At 56.9% G+C, this 19,198-nt stretch overlaps 1 protein-coding gene across 2 annotated transcripts in view; it reads right to left on the bottom strand.

Annotated features, from left to right (window-relative positions):
• SH3RF3 (SH3 domain containing ring finger 3) overlaps positions 1-18,614 on the bottom strand; it is a 116,975-nt gene extending 98,361 nt beyond the window's left edge. Inside the window, exon 1 of one of the 2 annotated variants that reach the window (XM_032493682.1) lies at positions 16,984-18,614. In XM_032493682.1, the coding sequence (XP_032349573.1) occupies positions 16,984-17,517 (534 nt within the window). In that variant the 5' untranslated portion in view covers positions 17,518-18,614. The remainder of the gene's footprint in view (positions 1-16,983) is intronic. The other variant, XM_032493683.1, reaches the window with a different exon arrangement.
• Positions 18,615-19,198: the final 584 nt, after the last annotated feature.

Below are 19,198 nucleotides of genomic sequence, written 5' to 3'. Positions count from 1 at the left end.
TGTCTCGTCCCAGAAGGACAGCAGCCCCCTGGAGCTGAGGAGGAGGGGGACAGCGCAAGACACACTGCAGACCAGACGGTCTTCTCTTGCTTCTGTAAGAGCTGTGTCCAGAAGCAAGAGCCAGAGTCAGGGGGCCGGGGGTGCTGTGACTCTGGCGGCAGGGAGCCCCAGGGCCCTGGGGTCTGGGTCTCAGAGTCTCTGGGTCTCCACTGCTGTAACCACACCTGTTTTCCCGCTAGCCCAACCCAGGGCCCTCCAGGGAGTGCACCTCCCCCTACCCAGGGCCTAGGGAGCCATCGCCCCGTCTCCTGCTGAGGCAAGGCAGTTAACCATGCAACGAGCCAACTTGATCACATAAAATCGCAGTTTCATATCCCGGATGAGTCTTGTTCACCTAAAGTGCACGACGCTGCCCACCTCCTGCCAGCTCCTCTTCTTCCCCCGGAGCCGAGCGCGGGAACAAACGGGGTCCTGGGCCGTCCCATCCAGGCTCGGCCGGGCCCTCTCTGCCGGGGACCCCCACCCGACCCTCAGACCCGCATGCCTGGCCTCAGGGTGTCTGCGCCGCTCTGTGCCCCAGGTGAATGAGACTTCCTTCCCAATCTGCCCAGCCAACGGGCCTCTTCAGATAAGGATGTGAAGCACGTTCCCAAAGAAACAAACAGAGGTCGCCCCCCTCCTCTGAAGCCCTAACGGCCAGAGTCCTCCTCTGTCTGAAACAAACGCACACACACTGAGCTTGCCTTACGTGGGGCTTCTTACGTCAGGACCTGACAACCTGCCCCGTCCCATGACTCTGGTCGATTCACATCCCTAATAGCGATCAGAGAACATTCCAGATGCAGCATCACCAGTGGGTCTAATCTACTCGGGTCACATGTGACTGTCCTGGGGGCAGACCCCACGTCACAGAGCGACCAGGCACCCAGCACAGCACAGGCCAGACATGTGCGTCTCCACCTACAGATGAGAAAACCAGGACCTGAAACGCTGGTGAGTGAGGAGCGGGGGTCCCCCGGGGACACTGGGCACCAGGCCCAGGAAAGGAATGTGGTTTAGACTAAGGATGGAAAGGGCTCCATCTAGTCCAGCTGTGCCCAGTTACCCATCCCTGAGCTGACCGGTCCCCACAGCCGGCAGACGATGAAAATGGCCTGGACCGGGATTCCACGTCCCCAGCTGCGCAAGGAGTCAGGCAGAGTCCCAGCAGCTCCAACCGCCTCTCGCCCACCTAGTCACACCGCCCTCCTACGCGCTGGGCCTCGTGTCCAGAACCAGAGCAGGGAATTCAAACCCAATGTGGCTGTTTCCCTATCCCCGCAGTGACACCCACCCCCTGGGCGGAGACACCCACAACCCTCCCTCCCGTCGCACCGGCAGCCTCCAGGCACAAAGGACACAAACCCGTTTACTACACATGCTCTTTCTGGTGAAAACCACACACGGACACACGGTGTTTTTTACTGTCTAAAAGAAAAGGCACATTTCTCTCCTCCAAAACCTCCACACACAGTGTCCATTTCCATATCTTACGCTGAGAAGATAATCCCAAACCACTGTCTCAGGAGTTTCCATGAAGTCATCACTTAACTCGTTTGTTAACTCAGTGAATGTGCATGTTCATTTCACTGGAACAATCATTTCGCTCATTGAACATTTTGTGCTGCCAGAGACACCTATGAAACCCAATAAGCGGTTCCCAGAGCTACAGAACATGCCAATTAAAGATGTTAATTAGATCTAAGTGAGCAACACAAGGAATGCACCATGAGGATTCCAGGAGGGAGGAAAGGGTGCCCCGTGTCATCAAAGTTACACAGCAGGACGCTGCAGAGTGGGAAGCCGGGGAGGGCGCTTCTCTGGGCCGGTGGAGCCTCGCCTGGACCGTTCGCATGTGGCGGGACAGGCGGAAGGGGCAGCGCCTTAGTGCAGGGTGAGGGTTGTTTGCTTTGCTTATACTCAAGGAGGAAACATGTTTGGACAGTTAGGAGAAGGATCTGGGCGGTTAGGTCTGCTGCCTTTCTGAGTACGCGAGGTGCTCTGGGAGGTAGAAGCACCAATCAGAGAAGCCTCTTCCTCCCGAGAAACTTCTTGTTTAGGAAGGAAGCCCCACCTCAAAGGAGAAGGACGGATCAGACAAACAAGTCATCAGACACTCAGCCAAACAAACCAAGCGTGGTCTCCTGGCTGTGACACGCCCCACGTCTAAACCCGCAGAGGACCAGCTGAGGGGCTCCTGTGACCTTCCCCTGGGGCATCCCTGTCCCCAGTTGTTCAGAGGGTTAGACTCCTTTACAGGAGCAGGGTCTCGGCGAGGTCTGGACCCCCAGGCGGCCCTCCTCCCGCGCCCACCCCAACACGTCTGGACCCCTGTTCTTGCTCTAGACCTTGACTCTAACCTGTGGGGGTCACATCCCCCCAGGAGAATCCAACAGTCCCAGGAGAACAGGAGCTCCACAAGTAATCACAGCATCGACTTCGCACACGGTCCTGGGGTCACGGGGCCCCCAAGTCTGTCCACGGACCCTCTAGGGAGCCATGGTCCCAAGTTAAGAAACCCTTTTCCCAACCATTTCATGTCCAATGAGTTCCTGCCTGCTTGTTACATTCACCGCTTCCCACACAAGTGCCCTTATAGACGTGAAAGCCCCTGCCATGCATGGCTCTCCTGTTCTCCAGCCCCAGGCTGAGCGTGCACCCTTCCTGTTAGCACCCCTCCAAGGGGCCCCAGATAAGAGAGCTGTCCCCCTCGTCCCGGCCCAGGGCTGGGAGTGTCTCCAAGGAAAGACCTCTCCAAGATGAACGTCACCATCGCTGACAGGTAGGTCCCTATGCCCAGTAAAGAGAACTTCTTGTCTCAGATTTGGGGACATTAAAGAATGTCACCCGGCAGGCAGGTGACAGAGCTAGAAGAAGCCTGACCCCCGCCCAGGGAAGGGCTCGCTGCTCCGCCCCTCGGTCTGGCCCCCAGTTCTCTCGTCTTCCCACCTCCATGGTGCTGGTGGGGCCGTCCCCTCTCAGCCAAAACACAGAGCCTCTACATGACCTCACCCCCAATGACCCACCCCACCTCCGGCCACAAGGCTCCTTCTCCCCCAAACACACATCATCTCTGCCCACAGCCATCCAGCGATGCCCATCCCGGGACGTAGGTTCCAGGCCGAGCCTGGCTTCCACCCACGTTGCGCCTGCTGACCGGCTTCTACACCCCTCCAGCCTTTAGACCCAGAAATTGTGAACCACGTGGTCTCAACATACCTCTGCAGGCGGAGTTCCACCTAGTCGGAGACCCTCTCCCGTTACTCATCCTTCTTCTTCCAAAGCACCTCCGTCCAGCCCTCCCTGAAGTGACCTTTCCATAACTGGCTCCCTCCTCTGCATCTCATGTATTTTATGAACTTCGACAATGACCACTTAACTCGAGCTTTGCAAAATAACTATGCTACAGTCTGTTTTCCTCCCGACTAGATTGTATGTTCAAAGGCTATTACCCTTTGAATTCCCAGCACTTAGCGCTACGCAGGCACCCGGGAACGCAGGCTGAGTAAGTGAATTTTCCCAGCGTGTTAACCCAAAGTAGAAGGAGACGGGGTCGGGGGAGGTCTCCCGTGGATATAAATACAGACAGTCGTGGGGCCTCGTGCGTCTCCCTCACTTGCTCACTGAAGCGTTTTAATCTAAGTGATCCAGATACGTGAAGTATTAGCATAAAATGTTCAAAGAACTCCCAGGAAAAAGAAATCAGCACTTACCCCGGAAATAATTAAAACGCAAAACTAAGATGCATGTTAAAAACTAGTCTACTGGCATGACAGCTAAGAGCTGGTGAAAAATGAATTAACCCCTATTAAGGTCGTGCTGTTCAAAACTGCCCACCTCAATCTAAAGTTCACCTACCTGGAAAAATCCACAAGTGGAGGCAACCTTGTCCCTTTACCGATTCTGGAGAGCCTTAAAAATAAATTTCTGCTCAGAGCTCACTTTTAAGTCAAAGCAACAACCAAGATCTCATCTGCTGCCCTCTGAGCAGTCAGGGGACTGGGCTTGTGAAGAGGAGCCATGAGCCCACCTTGTCTGCGCTCTGGAAACGCTGGGTTAGTGAACAAACAAATTTGCAAACACCTGCCAGTCCACGAATCTGACAAACAGACCAGAGCCGAGAACTCTGTCTACCTCAGGGGTGAAACCCTCCAACCTCACCAGCCTTCACGTCTCCATAAGCCGACCTCCTCTGTTGCCTGAACAGGGTGACGTACAGACCCCTCAGAGAGCCGTCAAGACAAAGTGACACCAAGGCCAGGTCACCAAAGGGGGAAGTGATCAAACGTGAGCACCAGGGTCGTGGAGGGAAGTCCCACTGTCCAGGCGCCAAACTGGCCTCAGCCCTGACTCTGGAACTGGGGATTCCGATCCAGTCGGGGTGTGAGCAGGTCTGGGGCTTCCGTGGGACTGACCGGGAGCGCACTTCCTGGTCACCTCTCAGAACACATGCGTGTGGGTTTTTAAAATTGTCAGACTCAATAAAGCCCACAGACAACTGCACATTAAGTGTCTTGGGAAGAGGCAGAAACCACTTCCCTTGTAGGCAACTGGACGGAACCTCTCTGTCAGATGATATGAGTTTGAACAAGCCCAAAAGACAGCCCAAAGTATGCGGAGAGAGAGAATGTCAAGGCTCTTGAGGGTCCTGACACCGCCTGGGCTGTGCCCTCGCAGTCTGCCCAGCCTGCCCGCAGGGAGCCGTCCTGCACAGCCGCCAAGTTCCCACCTTGTCCTCTGAACGGCCAGTAGAATCTCCCACCTCAAATGAAAACTAGTGCAGCCACTATGGAGGACAGTATGGCGGTTCCTTAAAAAACTACAAATAGACTTATCAGATTATCCAGCAACCGCACACCTGGGCATATATCCAGAAAAAAACTCTCATTTGTAAAGACACATGCACCCCAGTGTTCACAGGAGCACTATTTACAAAAGTACCCCAGCACCCCAGCCCTCAGGTGCAGATCTCAGCCACCAACTGCAGTGAGGTTTTGTGAAGGCAGGAATGAGATGAAATTAAATTGAAAATATCCAGCACCCTGGCTGTACACAGGGCCGTCTCCTCCTTGTCTCCTTTCTCCAAAACAAAGCACCTGACACTCCTCTCCGCCTGGGTGCCTGTCACAGACACCATACAACGCCCACCACTCCTGGAACTGCTAGGCATCCACCGCCTCTTGCTGGCGGCCCGGCCGTGTGCTGAGGGCCCCTGGGGGCACCGCACGCCTGTGGGAGACCGGGAGACGCTGCGTCGAACGAGCCAGGCTGTTTCTGTGTCTGTCTGTTGATGTTTCGTCCAATTCAGCCCAAACCAGGGTTTCCATGCCTCCCGGACTCATGCCCACGGCCTTAACCTAACAGCTGCTTTAAAGGGTGTAAGAACTGACCCACACCTGAGTCCACGTCCCTGGTGGGAACTTTCCAGAGCAGAAGAGCTGAGTTCCACATCCCTCCCAGGGGGATAGTGGCTTCCAGCCCACCTGGCACTGGGCTGATAAAGGACAGGCCTCAGTCTTCTCAAGGACTTTCAATTGTCTAGTATAAGAACATTGTCTATGGATTACAAAGAGAACTCAACGGCTTTTTTTACCCTAAGTTAATCCAATTAGACTATAGAATTTTATGATTACATCTCCGGTGAACCTGAAATCTGTCAACTCACACTTTACTCACAGTCCCTGCCGGCATCCCCACGACCCTGGCCTTGACCCTGACGACGTGACCTCCGGGGATCAGAGACTCAACTCCGCCCCTGCGAGGTCTCGGCCGTGGCCCCGAGCCCATCACACAGGGCCGCGGACGCCTGGGGTATGCATGGTTCTCCCCTTCCACCCAGACAGCGGGCGGTGGACGCCGGTAGGGGCACAGGCGGCCAGACAGCACTCGAAACCAAGTGAGCCCAGCTCCCCCGTCTGTGCCGTCCCGGGGAGGGAGCGCTCCGTCTGGAGTCTGTGAGATGCTAGGAGGCCCGGGCCAAGGAGAGGGTCCGAAGTGACTGTCCACACAGCTACCAACAGCAGCCGGATTAACAACTGAAGTGTCTGCCAGACGCTGGATTCTGATTAAACAGTCTGGAGCTCCAGCCAAGGCCCCGTGGGACAGGCGGGCTCCAGGCGTCCGACAGAGAGGTCTGAACAGTCAGGTGGACGGCGGCCGGGGGGGGGGGGGTTCGCTGCCCCCGCCCAGAGCCCACGGCTGAATAAGCCACGAAGGGGAGGGAGGGAGGGGCTTGGAGCCGAAGCTGGGAAGTGCCGACGAGTGTCAGACCAGTGCTCAGCTGGGCTCTGCCTGCTCCACAAGAACAAAAATAGCTGCTTTTTTGGTAAAGTCGCCAATCAGAACCGTTCTGCCAGCTGTTGAGTTGCCTAAAATAGCTTTTTAAAACCACGGTGGCCGCTGTCACTACAAATACTGGAGACTTAAGAGGACACCAGCTGTCCTGCCGAGCAGCAGCCGGTCTGGAAACACAGCAGCAGACGCATGAGTCAAATGCACGCGCTCCACGTCCCGCTCAAGTCACGGGGAGCATTTCAGCCTGGGAAACGATCCTGCGCACGTCTTTAACGCTGTGGTTCCTGCCTGACTGATGCCACCCCTAATTACACATCATCACGCACTTCACTGCAATCTAATGGGTCTATTACTCATCACAGCGGCCCCGGCAGCAGCCGTGTTCCCAGGAGCCAATCTCACCCTCCCTTTGCTGGTCACGCGCCCCCGCCTGCACGTGCAGAAATCCGCACACACTTCCAGCCGCAGCATCGTGCCGGTCTGTCCAGAAGACTGCCCCACGATGCCAGCTTTCCTCCGGGCCCCGGGCAGCTGTGAGTGGCACTTGGGCCTGGCCCGGCAGCTCTCACATCCCCGGCCCTCACGCCACCCGCTCTGCCCAGCTGTGCCCAGAAGGCCAGCTGCCGCCCGCATCCTGCAGCTACAGGGGTGGAACCAGCGTCCCTCCTGCAGGACGGACAGGGCCGTCCACCCCGATGACACAGGGCGAGGTGCCAGGTGAGACTAAGGCCAGCAGAAAGAAGAACCTCCCCAAACCTTGTTCAAAGGGACGAACTGCTGACCAAATTAATACCTGTGACCACGTAACGTATACAGAGACCAGTGTGAGCGTGTGTTCCATGTGTGCGTGTAGGTACCTGCAGAAACCTACTTACATACACGGCACGTGCTCACTACTGAGGGAAAATGAACCAGTCGGGCTCTGATTCTGGACGTGTCACCTAAACAACTGATGTTAAGTTAACACTTCTCACACTTAGGAGAAAACTCAACTCACTCGACCAAGTGCCCTGAGAACTAGGAGCAGAAAATTACAACTGGAAAGGTCACTTAGTGGACAGTTAAGAAATAAATCCCTTTTGAAAGACCTGGGACTCGTGATAGTGGGAGACCGTGCACGCCCCTCTTGAGTAACTGACGTGGCACCTTCCTCTGGACCTCTGTGGGCCTGTGTTTAGAATTCCACTCCGCGCAGGGAGACAGCGCATCCGCATGGGCTTCTTCTCAGACGTGTGCACCAAGCAGCAGGCAGAAATAATAAATAATGCAGACGGGGTGCTCCCTCACTGTGCGTGGCCACCATGCTGCCCGAGGGTGCCCCCGCTCTGGGCTCCCCAAGGGCGGCTGCACTGACCTCTGCTCGTGAGCCTCGCAGTGGAGGCCGACGCTGTGGTCTAAGGACAGGCCCCTCTAAGGAGGCACGGTCCACACCTGTCTTTTGGACAAGAAGAAAATCCACTCCCTGACTCACTGCAGGGTTCCCAGGAGGGAAAAGGACCAGAGACGAGACAGGAAGGGAGACAACATGCTTGAACAATGCACAGGGAGGCCAGAGCCTCCAGGAGGCTGGGGCTGGAGGGGAGGCCCCCAGAGGGTCAAGGAGCAGAGACGACAGACAGGGAGCCAAGAAGAGCTCGTGGGCAGGGCCTTGAGAGGAATGGGGCTAAAGAATGCGGTGAGGACGGGGGCTCCTAGAACGGGAACCCTGCGGCACAGGGGCCAGGAGACACGGTGGGGAGGGTGTCAGGGCGGAGGGTCTGCAGACACAGGGGCAGCCCCACTGAGGGGTGGCTGTGGGGTCGCAAGGAGCCTCTTTCAGTCCCCCCTCCCCCTGTGCTGGGGATGCTGAGAACCGAGTGGGCTGGGGGGGGGTCGTTATATACCCCGAGCACCCTGAGTGTCTGGCTCCAGTGGGTGATGTGGAAACCAGAGGAATGGGACATCCGAAGGGGGGAGGAAAGGGTGAAAAAGGCTCTCCAGCTGCAGGCTCTGGGGGGCCTCAACCCTGTCCCCAGGTCCCTCCTGGGGTCCCAGCCCGACTGCCGGGGGTCACACATTCCAACGCTTATTATTATGAAAACCCAAGGCTCAGGAGTCACGCCAGCCCCCAGCCCACGGCCCCCGCGCTTACTGCACAGCCAGCTTCTCCGACAGGGGCTCATCAGCCCACAACCCAGAGGTGCCCGTGCTCTGCTCAGCTGCCACCTTGCAGGCGGGGATGCTGCAGCACAGATGGCACACTGTGCCCAGCACTGGCCGGGGCACACGGCGAGGCCCACGCAGCCCTCCAGGCGCAGGCGTGACCATCACCAGGTCAGCTGCGGATTCCTGTTCCCGTGCACAAATGCTGGGACAGCATGGACCTGACCCTGATGAACTTGCAACCTGCACAGGGGAGGAAACCCCAGACCCCAAAGGCAATCAGGGACTAGGCTCTGGAGAAGCACAGACATCCCGTGAGAATGGGGGATATTATGGCCTGGGTGCACAGGGCAGTCAGGTCAGCGACACCGGGTCAGTGCTGGGAGGTAAACGGGGGACAGAGGGTGAGTGCAGGGCAGTGGGGGCACAGGTGTGTAAGAAGCAAGTCTTGGTGGTCACCACCCCTGCCTCTGCTCTGTAGCATCCCAAGGACACAGGAGGGAGGCTCAGACAGACTGGCGGCGAAGGTGGGGTCTCACGTAAGCAAAGGGCAGGTGATGATTGGGGATGAAGGGCAGGCCGGTTACTGGCCATGCAGCAGGGGCCAGTGTGCAGGACGAGGGGCCGAGAACCTGCCTGAGGGAAGAGGAGGGACCTGTGACCCAAGCGTAATCTCAGGACAGTTGCCTGGGGAGGGGCCCAGCGGACAGGCCAGAGCAGCACCATCCTGGCGGGGAGTGTGGCGCGGACCCGGCTGACTCAGGTCCTGACTCGAGAGCAGAAAGTCATAGAGTTAACTGTCCCCTGGAGAGAGTCGTGCTAGACCGTGATGACCCAGACACAGCTGATGAGGGAAAATCAAAGCTGACCCCCAGCCCCAGGGTGGCAACACCAGCTCAGGCTCATCATCTCCCTCATCAGACAGCCCTGCCAGGATGGGAGCCTGCCCGGAGCCTCCAGGGAACCAGAGTGTGGGGCCCACAGCCCTGCTGTGAGCACAGGACCAGCCCAGGGCCCGCCTCCCCTTTCCCCTCCGGCCCTCACTCCCGGGACGAAGGTTCTCTGCTCGACCGTGTCTTTCGCTCGGTGCCCCTGACCCTCACGCCCGCTTCTGCTGTGGCCGCACTCGGCCAGGTCCAGGGCATGAGGACAGCCCTGAGCCAGGAGGGCCCCAGCCGCAGGAGGCAGGGCTCCAGAGACACTTGTCACTCTTGAAATTTCTTGCCCATTTTTATTTCTGGCCTCAAACAAATCCCAAAGGCTGTTTCCACACTTGCTATTTGGGTTGAAAAACCAAAAAGCAGTATTTCCAAAAATTGGCTTCTGAGCACAAGAGGCCACCCTGCTTCTCACGTTCACCCCCTCCACCCTCCCAGCTCACAGATCCTCAGCCCGAGGGCAGCCCAGGCCCCGAGGGATCAGGGTACAAGGTCAAAGCCGAGAGGCTCGGGGAGATGAAGTCTGCTTATTCCAGGACTCCAGGCGGTTTTTACCCAAACTCGTCATCCACGCCCCATCCTCACAGCATTTACTCAGTAAGTTTCTTTAAATCGACTTACTGTTTATTTAACTTTGCTCCAAATCAAACCTCATGTAACTGCCATAATATTATTTTAATAGACTACTTGGCATAAATAGATCATTAAGATAAACAGACATTAACATAAAGCTTATCCCCCACCAGGTGCTGCTGGGGACACCGCAGCCACCATGGCAACCCCACCGGGAACACCAGCACCCTGAGGACTTGTCTGTGCGCCAGGTCACACTCCACCAGCAGGAGGCCACGCCTACCCATGCCTGTCAACACAGCAATCGTCACCTTGGAAATTGACACCCTTGGAAATGCCTCAACCTGACAGAATTCCCCGGAAGTTTAGAGAGAGTGTCCTCTGCCGACAGCCCCTTCCCCTCATCAGGACAAACCCTCGGTGCTTCCTTCCCTCGGCAGCAACCGCCATCGCTTCCCAAGAGGGCCGGTCAAAAGCCAACCTTCAGAAACCGAACCTCGGCCCGAGGCAGCTCCTCCCCTGGGAAGGGACTGGGCCTGCTGACCCGGGGCCACCGCAGACCCACTGCACGAAGGCTGTCTTCAGGAACCATGCTTTGTCGCAGGGAAAACTGGCCAGCTCTTCTGGGAAGGTGCCCGGGTGGCCCCTCTGAGATGTGGGCACCATCTGCGTGGACGGTCACTGTCTCGTCCTCACAGCAGCTGTGTTTGAGATGCAGCCTCCACAGACGATGGATCACACCAAGAGCGGATGGCGGGGCCTCGCCCACAGCCCCAGGCGTCCCACACCCAGGAAGGGACACACCGTCCTCATGGAAGGACACACCACAACCTGAAGAGCCACCCGGCGTTTCCTGGCTGTGAGGTCCCAGGACAGGGCTCTAGCTCCGTCAGAACCCAAGACCTGTCCCTCATTTGAGATGTCGGGGCAACAACTTAACTCCAGGAAAAAACAAGTTTCCAAGGGGAAACACCTGCGGTCCAGGAGACCCCCACCAGCTCCTGGCTCACCCAACAGCGACACCAGACAGTCCCCAAATCCAGAAGAACCCTTCAGTACAAACGCAGCCACAGAATCCGCAAGGGCACCGACCTGTCATTCCGCACCTGTCCAATCACTGCTGGTGACAGAGCGAACCCACGGCAGACGAAGGTGAGCTCCCACGCTACATGCCTCAAGGTGATGTTAGTTTGGCACAGGCCACCTGCCTGCGCGGGTCCCAACACCACACAAATACACTGGCTTTCATTACCTTCAGATTTGCTTGGGAAAGGAAATGGGTGCAATCTTTAAGTTACGGAGAATTGGGAGTGTGATTGCAAAGTGTTAAGGAGTCCAGTGGTTTATCCACGAACAGTGGAGATTTATTTCCTACAGAGGAGTTTCTAGAACACACGTAGGGATAAGGTGGAGGTGCCTCGATGTCATGAAGAAGGAAGGAACGCACAGCAGCTGCTTTGAAAACGAGCCTGGTGCTCCACTGGCTGGCAAGGTGGCAAGGTGGCAAGGAAGTCCTGTGCCACCTTCCAGAGACCTAAATACTTCTTGTCCCAATACCTTGGTGCCGGCTGCAGGGCCTGGCACACAGTAGGTACTCAGATACGCACTCAGTGAGCTGCTGCATGATGGCCCCACTGCCACCCAGCGTTCCCAACACCCCTGCCCCACTCGGCGCTCCACAACAATCCACACCTGCTCCTGGTCCCAGTGTGTTTTTAAATGCCTCTCACTGTCCTGTGGACCTAAATCCCTGCAGCGAATTCTAATTCACTTAAATGCACATAAATTCACATGAGCAGCACACACATCCCATCAAGCAGAGATGCAAGGATCATCATATCTTACTTTGCAGGTGATGGCCATGATCAGTCACACCTAAACACATGGCAGCATCTCTCAATGTCCATGAGCCACCAAGGCCGGAGTCCAGCTCAAAGAAGCCGCAACCGCTGAGTACAATTCAAACTGCTGCCACCTCATTCACTGCTTTATTCCAGCTTCTCTTGGAGGGAGGAGGGGCCACGTCACGGGTTTTAAACTGTTCACCACTGCTGATCCTCTGTTCAACACCCTCGTCTTTTAAGGCTGGTTAGATTTCCAACAGGACACACATCACACACGTGTTTCTAATCCATCAGATCTCAAGATCTTCCCAGCAAGGCAAATCTGATGAAAAGTGACCTTGGCCTCTCAAAGTGCCACCAAGAGCATTTCCCTGTAATGGAGTCCTTGCTGAGGTTTTACTTCAAAAACATACCTCGAAAAAGAGCATGTTAACTAAAAATAGAGATGCAATGCAGACTGAACTGAAATGCACACCAGAAACAACCCAGTGCTACTGACAGCCCCCCTCCAGCACCACCGACTGGCACACGCAGAACAGAGGGCCTGCGGATGTGCGATCGTCCTGCAGGCGAGGGCAGCGTGGACAAGCCAGCCCGCCCTGCAGACGAGGCAGGGTGTCCCTCTCAGCAGAGCCCCAGCCAGTGAGGCAGTGCAAACCAGGACTCCTTCCGGATGCCTTCCTGAACACAGACAGTGCTTCCAACCTTTCTTCAGTCCAGTGGCGCTTGTAAGGCTCGAGAACACTGCCTCCAACAACAAAGATAAAACTTGGAAGTAAGTTAAAGGTGAAACAAACAGACTGAGGCCCTCGGATTAGACGTCAACACTCAATAATCCGGTCACCATAACTCGGCCAGGGCGCTGACTGACTGGTGGTGGCTGTGAGAGGCTTCTGAGTGGGCAGCCAGGAGCTAGTGGGTCCAGAGTCCACCCCAAGCCCGGGGCCCCTGAGCGAGGGGTCTCAGAGCCTTGGCTCCACATCCACATGACCAGCTGCTCATCAGGAAGAACGGACACCCGCACGGCCCACCTGGCCCCACACACCGCGGGCGGGATCGGCGCCACACCCAGGGCCCTTCTGCAGACACGTCCCAGACGACTTTGCCATCACAAGGGCAGGCATCTGCCTCTTGCGCTCAGACCACAGCCACCTGCGCCCCTGTCCAGGAGCGGCCGGAGCTTTTCTCTGGAGCCCTCGTTACACCCAAGACCAAACCACAGGAGCAGCCCTGCAGACGCAGCAGAGCTGGACACGGGGGGCCGGGCCTGAGCCCTGCCAGCTCCCTGACTTTGCCCAAACAGCAGTCTCTCTGGGTCTCAGAGCAGTCATGAGGCCACCACTTCTCAGGACGGTGGCAGCACCTGGCCACTGTCAATCAGAGAATCTCTACACAAGCTGCCCAGCTGTGGATGACAGAACACGGTGATGCCCTCCAGACTCACGGAGCAGCTGAGCCAGCCACCGCCCCACTGCCTCCCCAGGACGGCCTGGGTGTCCATCCCCACAGACCTGTCCCTCCAGGGGAGGCCCATGTTCACCAGGAATCCACTGTCTGGATTCCCAAGCACGTTTCTGCACGTGTACTCTATACACTTATATACAAATATAAACTTTAATTAAATATTATGTAGACCAAAGAAGTCTGAGTGCAAAAAAGCCTCACTCTTTGGAAAACCATGGTGCCCACTTAGGAACGACTCACCAAAGAGACCTCTTTTCAAACTGTTAAATTGGCAAGAGCAAAAACAGGAAATATCGAGGGGGAATTATTTAAAATCTCCCTCCACTCAGAATTCTTTGAAAAGTCTGTTCATTCTCAGTCCATTTGAAAGAAATAAATAGAAGATCATAAATTATGACTGTGGTTTAAACTAGAAGAACAACTTGGAACTCAAAGAAAAGTCTTGCATCAAAAAATGGTAAATGCATGTGTGTGTGTTTATGAAATAAAATACCTAATAGATGTCTGTGTGATTCTCCACATAATTTGACTGTTCCCATTACTGGGTCCCAACACACTGGCCGAAGATACACAGAGGTTTCCAATTGAAATACACCCCCAAGTACCTGCAACGAACTAATCAGGCTCTAGAGCCTATGTTTTACACCAGCAAAAGTACCTCCCGAGCTTTCTACAGTTCTTTAATTGTGATGACGTCCTTCCTTTAACCTTCCCAGGGCTCTGACTGGCACCAGCCCCGTGCTGCCTGGAGCCTCCTCTGCAGAGGGTTTCGACCCTGAACGCCAGCTCCAGCAGGGACACACCGTCTGGCTCACCCAGGGTGGTGTCCGGCCGTGTAGGGATGCAGCAAGTTCTGTGTACGCCCAGGTAGAAGACGAGGGATTTCCCCAAAACAATCACTCCCCCCAAATTGGCACTGTCTGATATTAGAGCTTTATGCAGACACACTGAAAGCACCGTTCAAATTATTCAGCTGGGAACCACAGACCCTCTTAGAAAGACAAGCTGGCCTGAAGACCTCCTTTGAGGCTAGTTAGGGTGTTCAAAGGGTCACCTGCTAAATTGTAAAGCAAAACAAAAAAAGCGAGGCTGATAAACTCAGCCACTGCAATGGTCGCGGTGAGACAGGCCTTCTGGGCGGCTTTAAGCAGCAGCACAGTGCTGGCCAGCGGGCTAACAGCCTTGGGCCGTGGACACCGTGAGTTCGTACAAGTCCCAGGGCAGCATAATTAACTGATCTAAAGGCCTTGTCTCAAACGGTACAGCTCAGAGCACAGCTCTGCCAAGCAGGTGGGAAGGTCCATGAAACTTGGGGAAAAGGTACAGGTAAAAGTGTTTCATGAACCAAACAGGAGTGAGTACGTTCTGTGCGGACGCGTCCCTAACAGCTACTGTAACTAAACTAACAAACCATCCAAGCAGATATCCGTTTATCACCCACCTGAAAAGTCCACACGCCCCAACAGGTCCAAAGGAAGGTTGGAGATGCTTCCTACTGGGAAACGGGGGCTGTCTTCTGTTTACAGTCACCGACTTCTAAGGCATTTGTGGTCCTCGCTGAGAACGAGTGCCCGGCTATTAAACAATACGCAACAAGATCCAGCCTCCGTCCTTGCTGTGAATCCCAGTTACTCCTCTGGGCGGTCAAGGACCAGAGCCGATTTGGAGGTGATGTTCAGCTGAAGGCGTTGCCCACCACACTCCCAGGGATGTTGACGGGGCAGCCCTCTGTGAGGACGTCTGGTTGTCCCGGAAGACTCCCACCAACTACTAAAAATCAAAGAGCGGAAAGGCTAGGTGACGCTACAGTCCTCACTTCCACTCCTTTTTCTTTCTTCTCTGAAAATGATCAAACATAACATTGGATTTAATTTCTAGGACCCCAGCTTAGTCCCAGTGAGGGGCAGGGGATGCTGTGAAGAAGACTAAGGGTCACACTTAGATGATAACAAACAGGAAAAAAGAAATGTGCTCCAGTGTCACCTAAGCTCAGACAGCCCTGGGCACAGTCTGATCACTACCCGTGTCCAGAGAGAACATCAACCAATCACGCCAAAATCCAGGCGACAAAAAGCTAATTCCCTGGTACTAAGCATCATTACTAAAAGTTGTACGTTCAACCCCTTCCCAAATTTCTTTAAACGCTACAAAGGTCACAGATTCTGGGAGCTGCCAGATGCTACCTCCCACCCTCCTGATCAATTTGACTCGCCAAACATCCTCCCTGGAAGTGTCATGCCAAAGACTATCCAGCTCTCCAAGCAGGAAGAGGTAACCCTCTTATTTTACAAATAAAGACCTTTAATGATAACGCCTCAAATAATAACGCAGGGAGGAAAGAAACGCTTGAAAATGTGTGACAGAACACTTGTAACTGGGTTGAATCACAATGAAAACCAAATGAACACAATTCCCCTTGAGCAGGGATCCCAAGTAGAAAAATTCCTTGACTATTCTTGAGGGTCTAGTCTCCCCAGCCCACAGGAAAAACCCAGTTTGGCAAAGTCTGACTTTCACCTCTGACACAGCACCCAAGGACTTCAGTTCTAACCTCAGAGGCACTGCAGTGCTGAGCAGTTCGGACGAAGAACTGTCCCTCATCTCGGCACCACCCATAGGGGAAGGATTATTTAAACAGTTAATGCACCGTGAAAGCTTTAAAAGGCCAAAAGGAGAGGAATCTGGTTGTCTTTCTAAAATGAATGGCACTTTACAATAAATCAGCAACCCTTTAAATGAGCTTTTCTGCATTTAAAGAGAACACAAAACATGAGTAGCACCTCTCGCCTCACTTACTCCAGCACCCCGTGGGCCTGCCTCCCCCAGCAACAGCTCCTGAGGTGGCAGAGGGTGTGAAATGACACACTAACCAGCTTTTGAAACCAAATCGCCAGAACCCTCAAGACAAGGTCTTTGACTGAAACAGAAGCCGTCTACTCTGTACAATGTGGCTACACCAATAAAAACCCTCAAATAAAAACCGCGCGGGAAGGCAGTGGGCCTGCGAGCCCGGGGAGGACCAGAGAGGACCAGGGCTGACCGACAGGCCAAGTCCAAGAGGGGCTGAGCCAAACACTCCCGGTCTCCAGGTGAACAACTCCCTCCCGCAGCCCCAGTCACTTACTTGCCTTCCTGCCTGATCTCCCTTCCCAGACACCAGGCAGGAGGCCCACACTCTTCCCAAAGGCCAGACCTGGGAAAGCACTGACTTCAGTCCCAGTGGGCAAGGTTTGTGCAGAGGGTTCACTGGAGGGGTCCAGAAGAAGAAGGCTGCACCCGGGGAGATGGAAGCCCAGCAAAGTTAAAATGTGGAGAAAGAGGCCCAGCCCGGAGAGGGGCTGGAGGAGGGCGATGGGAGGCAGAGGGAGGATGTGGTGCAGCCACACACACAGGTGGCAAGGTTCTCTGGGACCACAGGCCACCATCAAGCAGGTGCAGGTGGAGGGAAAGGGATTCCAGAGGGAGAGGATGGGTGGGCAGCAGGTGCCAACTAGAAGTGCAGAGGGGAAGGGGGCAGGATGGGAGCACGCAGCGTCCTAGAATTGTTAAGTGGGGCTTGAAGGGTTGCGCTCTCAAGGCCCTGGAGAAAAGCAAGTCGAAAAGAAGAGCAAGGCACAGGCCACCGTGGAGCACTTCTGGTCCGCTGTCCTTCCTCACTGCCCACCCCTCTCAGTGAAGCTCATACTCACCTTCACCAGGGGCGCGCTCCTGCCAGTCGCCAGCTCGCGCAGGCTGGCGGTGGCGCTGGTCGCCGCGGAGAGGAGGACCGGAGAGCCAGGGGCGCTGCCCCCGCAATCCCCGTGCGCCGAGGCCGCCTCCGGGCTGGAGCCGAGGCCCGGGCCCGGGCTAGGACCAGGACGCGCGGGCGGGCTGCCGCCCGGGCTGGCGCCGGCGCGGGGACGCTGGCGGATGCCGTCCAGCAGGCGCACCAGCAGGATGTTGGCGGGCAGCTCGTCCACGCCGCAGCCCACCAGGATGCGGCACTCCGGGCAGCGCAGCTCGTGCCGCGAGCACACGATGCTCTCCAGGCAGCGGCGGCAGAAGGTGTGCTGGCAGGGCAGCACCTTGGCCGTCGTGTCCAGGCGCTCCAGACACACGGAGCACTCCAGCAGGTCCAGCAGCGACGACTCGTCCATGTCCCTGCCCAGCCTGTCGCCGTCGCCCTCGCTCTGCGCAGCGGCGGCCGCCCTGGACGCGCACAGCCTGGGCGCTCCGAGTAGCATGGGGGCGGCACCGGCGGCCGCGCGCACCTCTAGGTCCCGGGGCCGCACCTCTAGGTCCCGGGGCCGTTGCGGGAGCCGCTGCGGGCAGTGGGCGCCAGGGTCGCGCCCGGACGGCCGCTGGGGGACCGAGATACGCCGCGACTTCCTTCCCTGAGGCTGGCGGCGCCAAGTGGCGCCGACCCGCCTGCGTGGCAGGGACCGGAGCTCCGAGCCCTGCGAGCCCCCTCCGGACCGCCGAGCCCACCCAGTTCTTCCGCGCGCGCCGCCCGCGTATGCAGGCTACACCTGTCCTCCCGCGAGTCCGCCCCGCACGGTGTCCAGCGGCGCCACCGGGCGGGCACGACACCCGGCGGCTCTGCGCCAGCAGCGGCCAGTCCGATCTTCGGGGAGGCGGGGGCGCAGCGTGCGCGCTCCCCCGCACGGCCTCTGTGCTCCCAGGGCTTGCGGGCGAGTCGCTGCCCGGCGGGTGTAGCCGGACCCCTCCTCGTCCTCGGCCGCGAGCACGTGCGCGGGGAGCGCGCCGAGGTCACGGTCACTGCAGGGCGCCGGGAAGGGGCAGCGCGCTCTGGGCCTGACTCCTCCTGGGCGCACGCCGGCCACCAGTCCTGCCCTTATGGAGCCTCCAGAGCCCCCAGGAACTCCGCGGCGCTCTCCCGCGCAGGCCTAGGCCTGTCCCCTCTGGCGCCCGAGCCTCCCTCCGCTCTCCGTGAACCTCGGAGCGGGGTGTTTCCGCCTGACGCCGCCGCGAAGGAAAGTTCGGGCGGCGCTATCCCGACTGCCTCCCGGGGCAAAGCCGATCAGCAGCTTGGGGACGCAGCCAACACCCGGGCATCCTCGACGACGGCCCGGTCCGCTACCCGGCGGCGCGCGGAAGTGACAGCCCTGGAGCCGGGGTGGGCGCAGGGCGCCGCGCAAAGCGGAGGGGAAGGCGCTGGGGTCCTCCCGGGGACGCGGGTCCGAGACTGCGCCTCTGCCCGCCAGACCCCAGGCTCGCGCAGGGCGCCCCGGAGGACCCGCTCGACCCCTCCTCGGGAGGCACAGGCGAGGGGAGCTGCGGTCTCCTTCCCAGCGCCCGCCTTCGGGTGCGTCAGAGCGACGCAAGAGCGCACGGACAGGGGGGCCGCGGCCGGTGGCGGAGATTCCCTGCCGAGCGCTGCCCCCTCGCGGCCGCTCCGCGCCCAGCCCGCGGCCTGCGCAGCCTGGTCCATCTGGTCTACGGCTGGATGCCGGACTGCACGGCCCCCGACGAGGCTGAGACAAGCTCTGGAGGGCGCGCCAGCGGGTCAGGCTAACTTGTTTGTGAAGTAAAGTGGGGCCTTTTTTACTTTTCAAGGAGAAGGTAATCTTTATTTAGGCTTCTGTGCCGAGAACGCCCATCTGTATCTTTTTATTTAATCCTCTGAACAGCCCTGTGAGATCATTATTTTAATTTCATTTTACATGTGAGGAAGGTGAGGGTTATAGCTATGAAATCATTGAGGCTGGATTTTGTTGGTCTTTGTGTCTCCAGAACCAAACACATGGGAAAGATCACAGTCCACTGCAACACAAGCTCCTGAGAGGCATGGACTTCTACACTGTAATATCCCCAGTAACTCGGGCAAAGCCTGGGGAACACACAGTGGATGTTCAGCAAATATTTATGAAATTAAGAAACAGTCTCCAAATCATCGCCTACAGG

This window comes from Camelus ferus, chromosome 12 (genome assembly GCF_009834535.1).
Source record: "Camelus ferus isolate YT-003-E chromosome 12, BCGSAC_Cfer_1.0, whole genome shotgun sequence".
Taxonomy (NCBI): Eukaryota; Metazoa; Chordata; class Mammalia; order Artiodactyla; family Camelidae; genus Camelus; species Camelus ferus.
The sequence above is the reverse complement of the archived record's forward strand: the minus strand, read 5'-3'. Positions and strand labels throughout refer to the sequence as shown.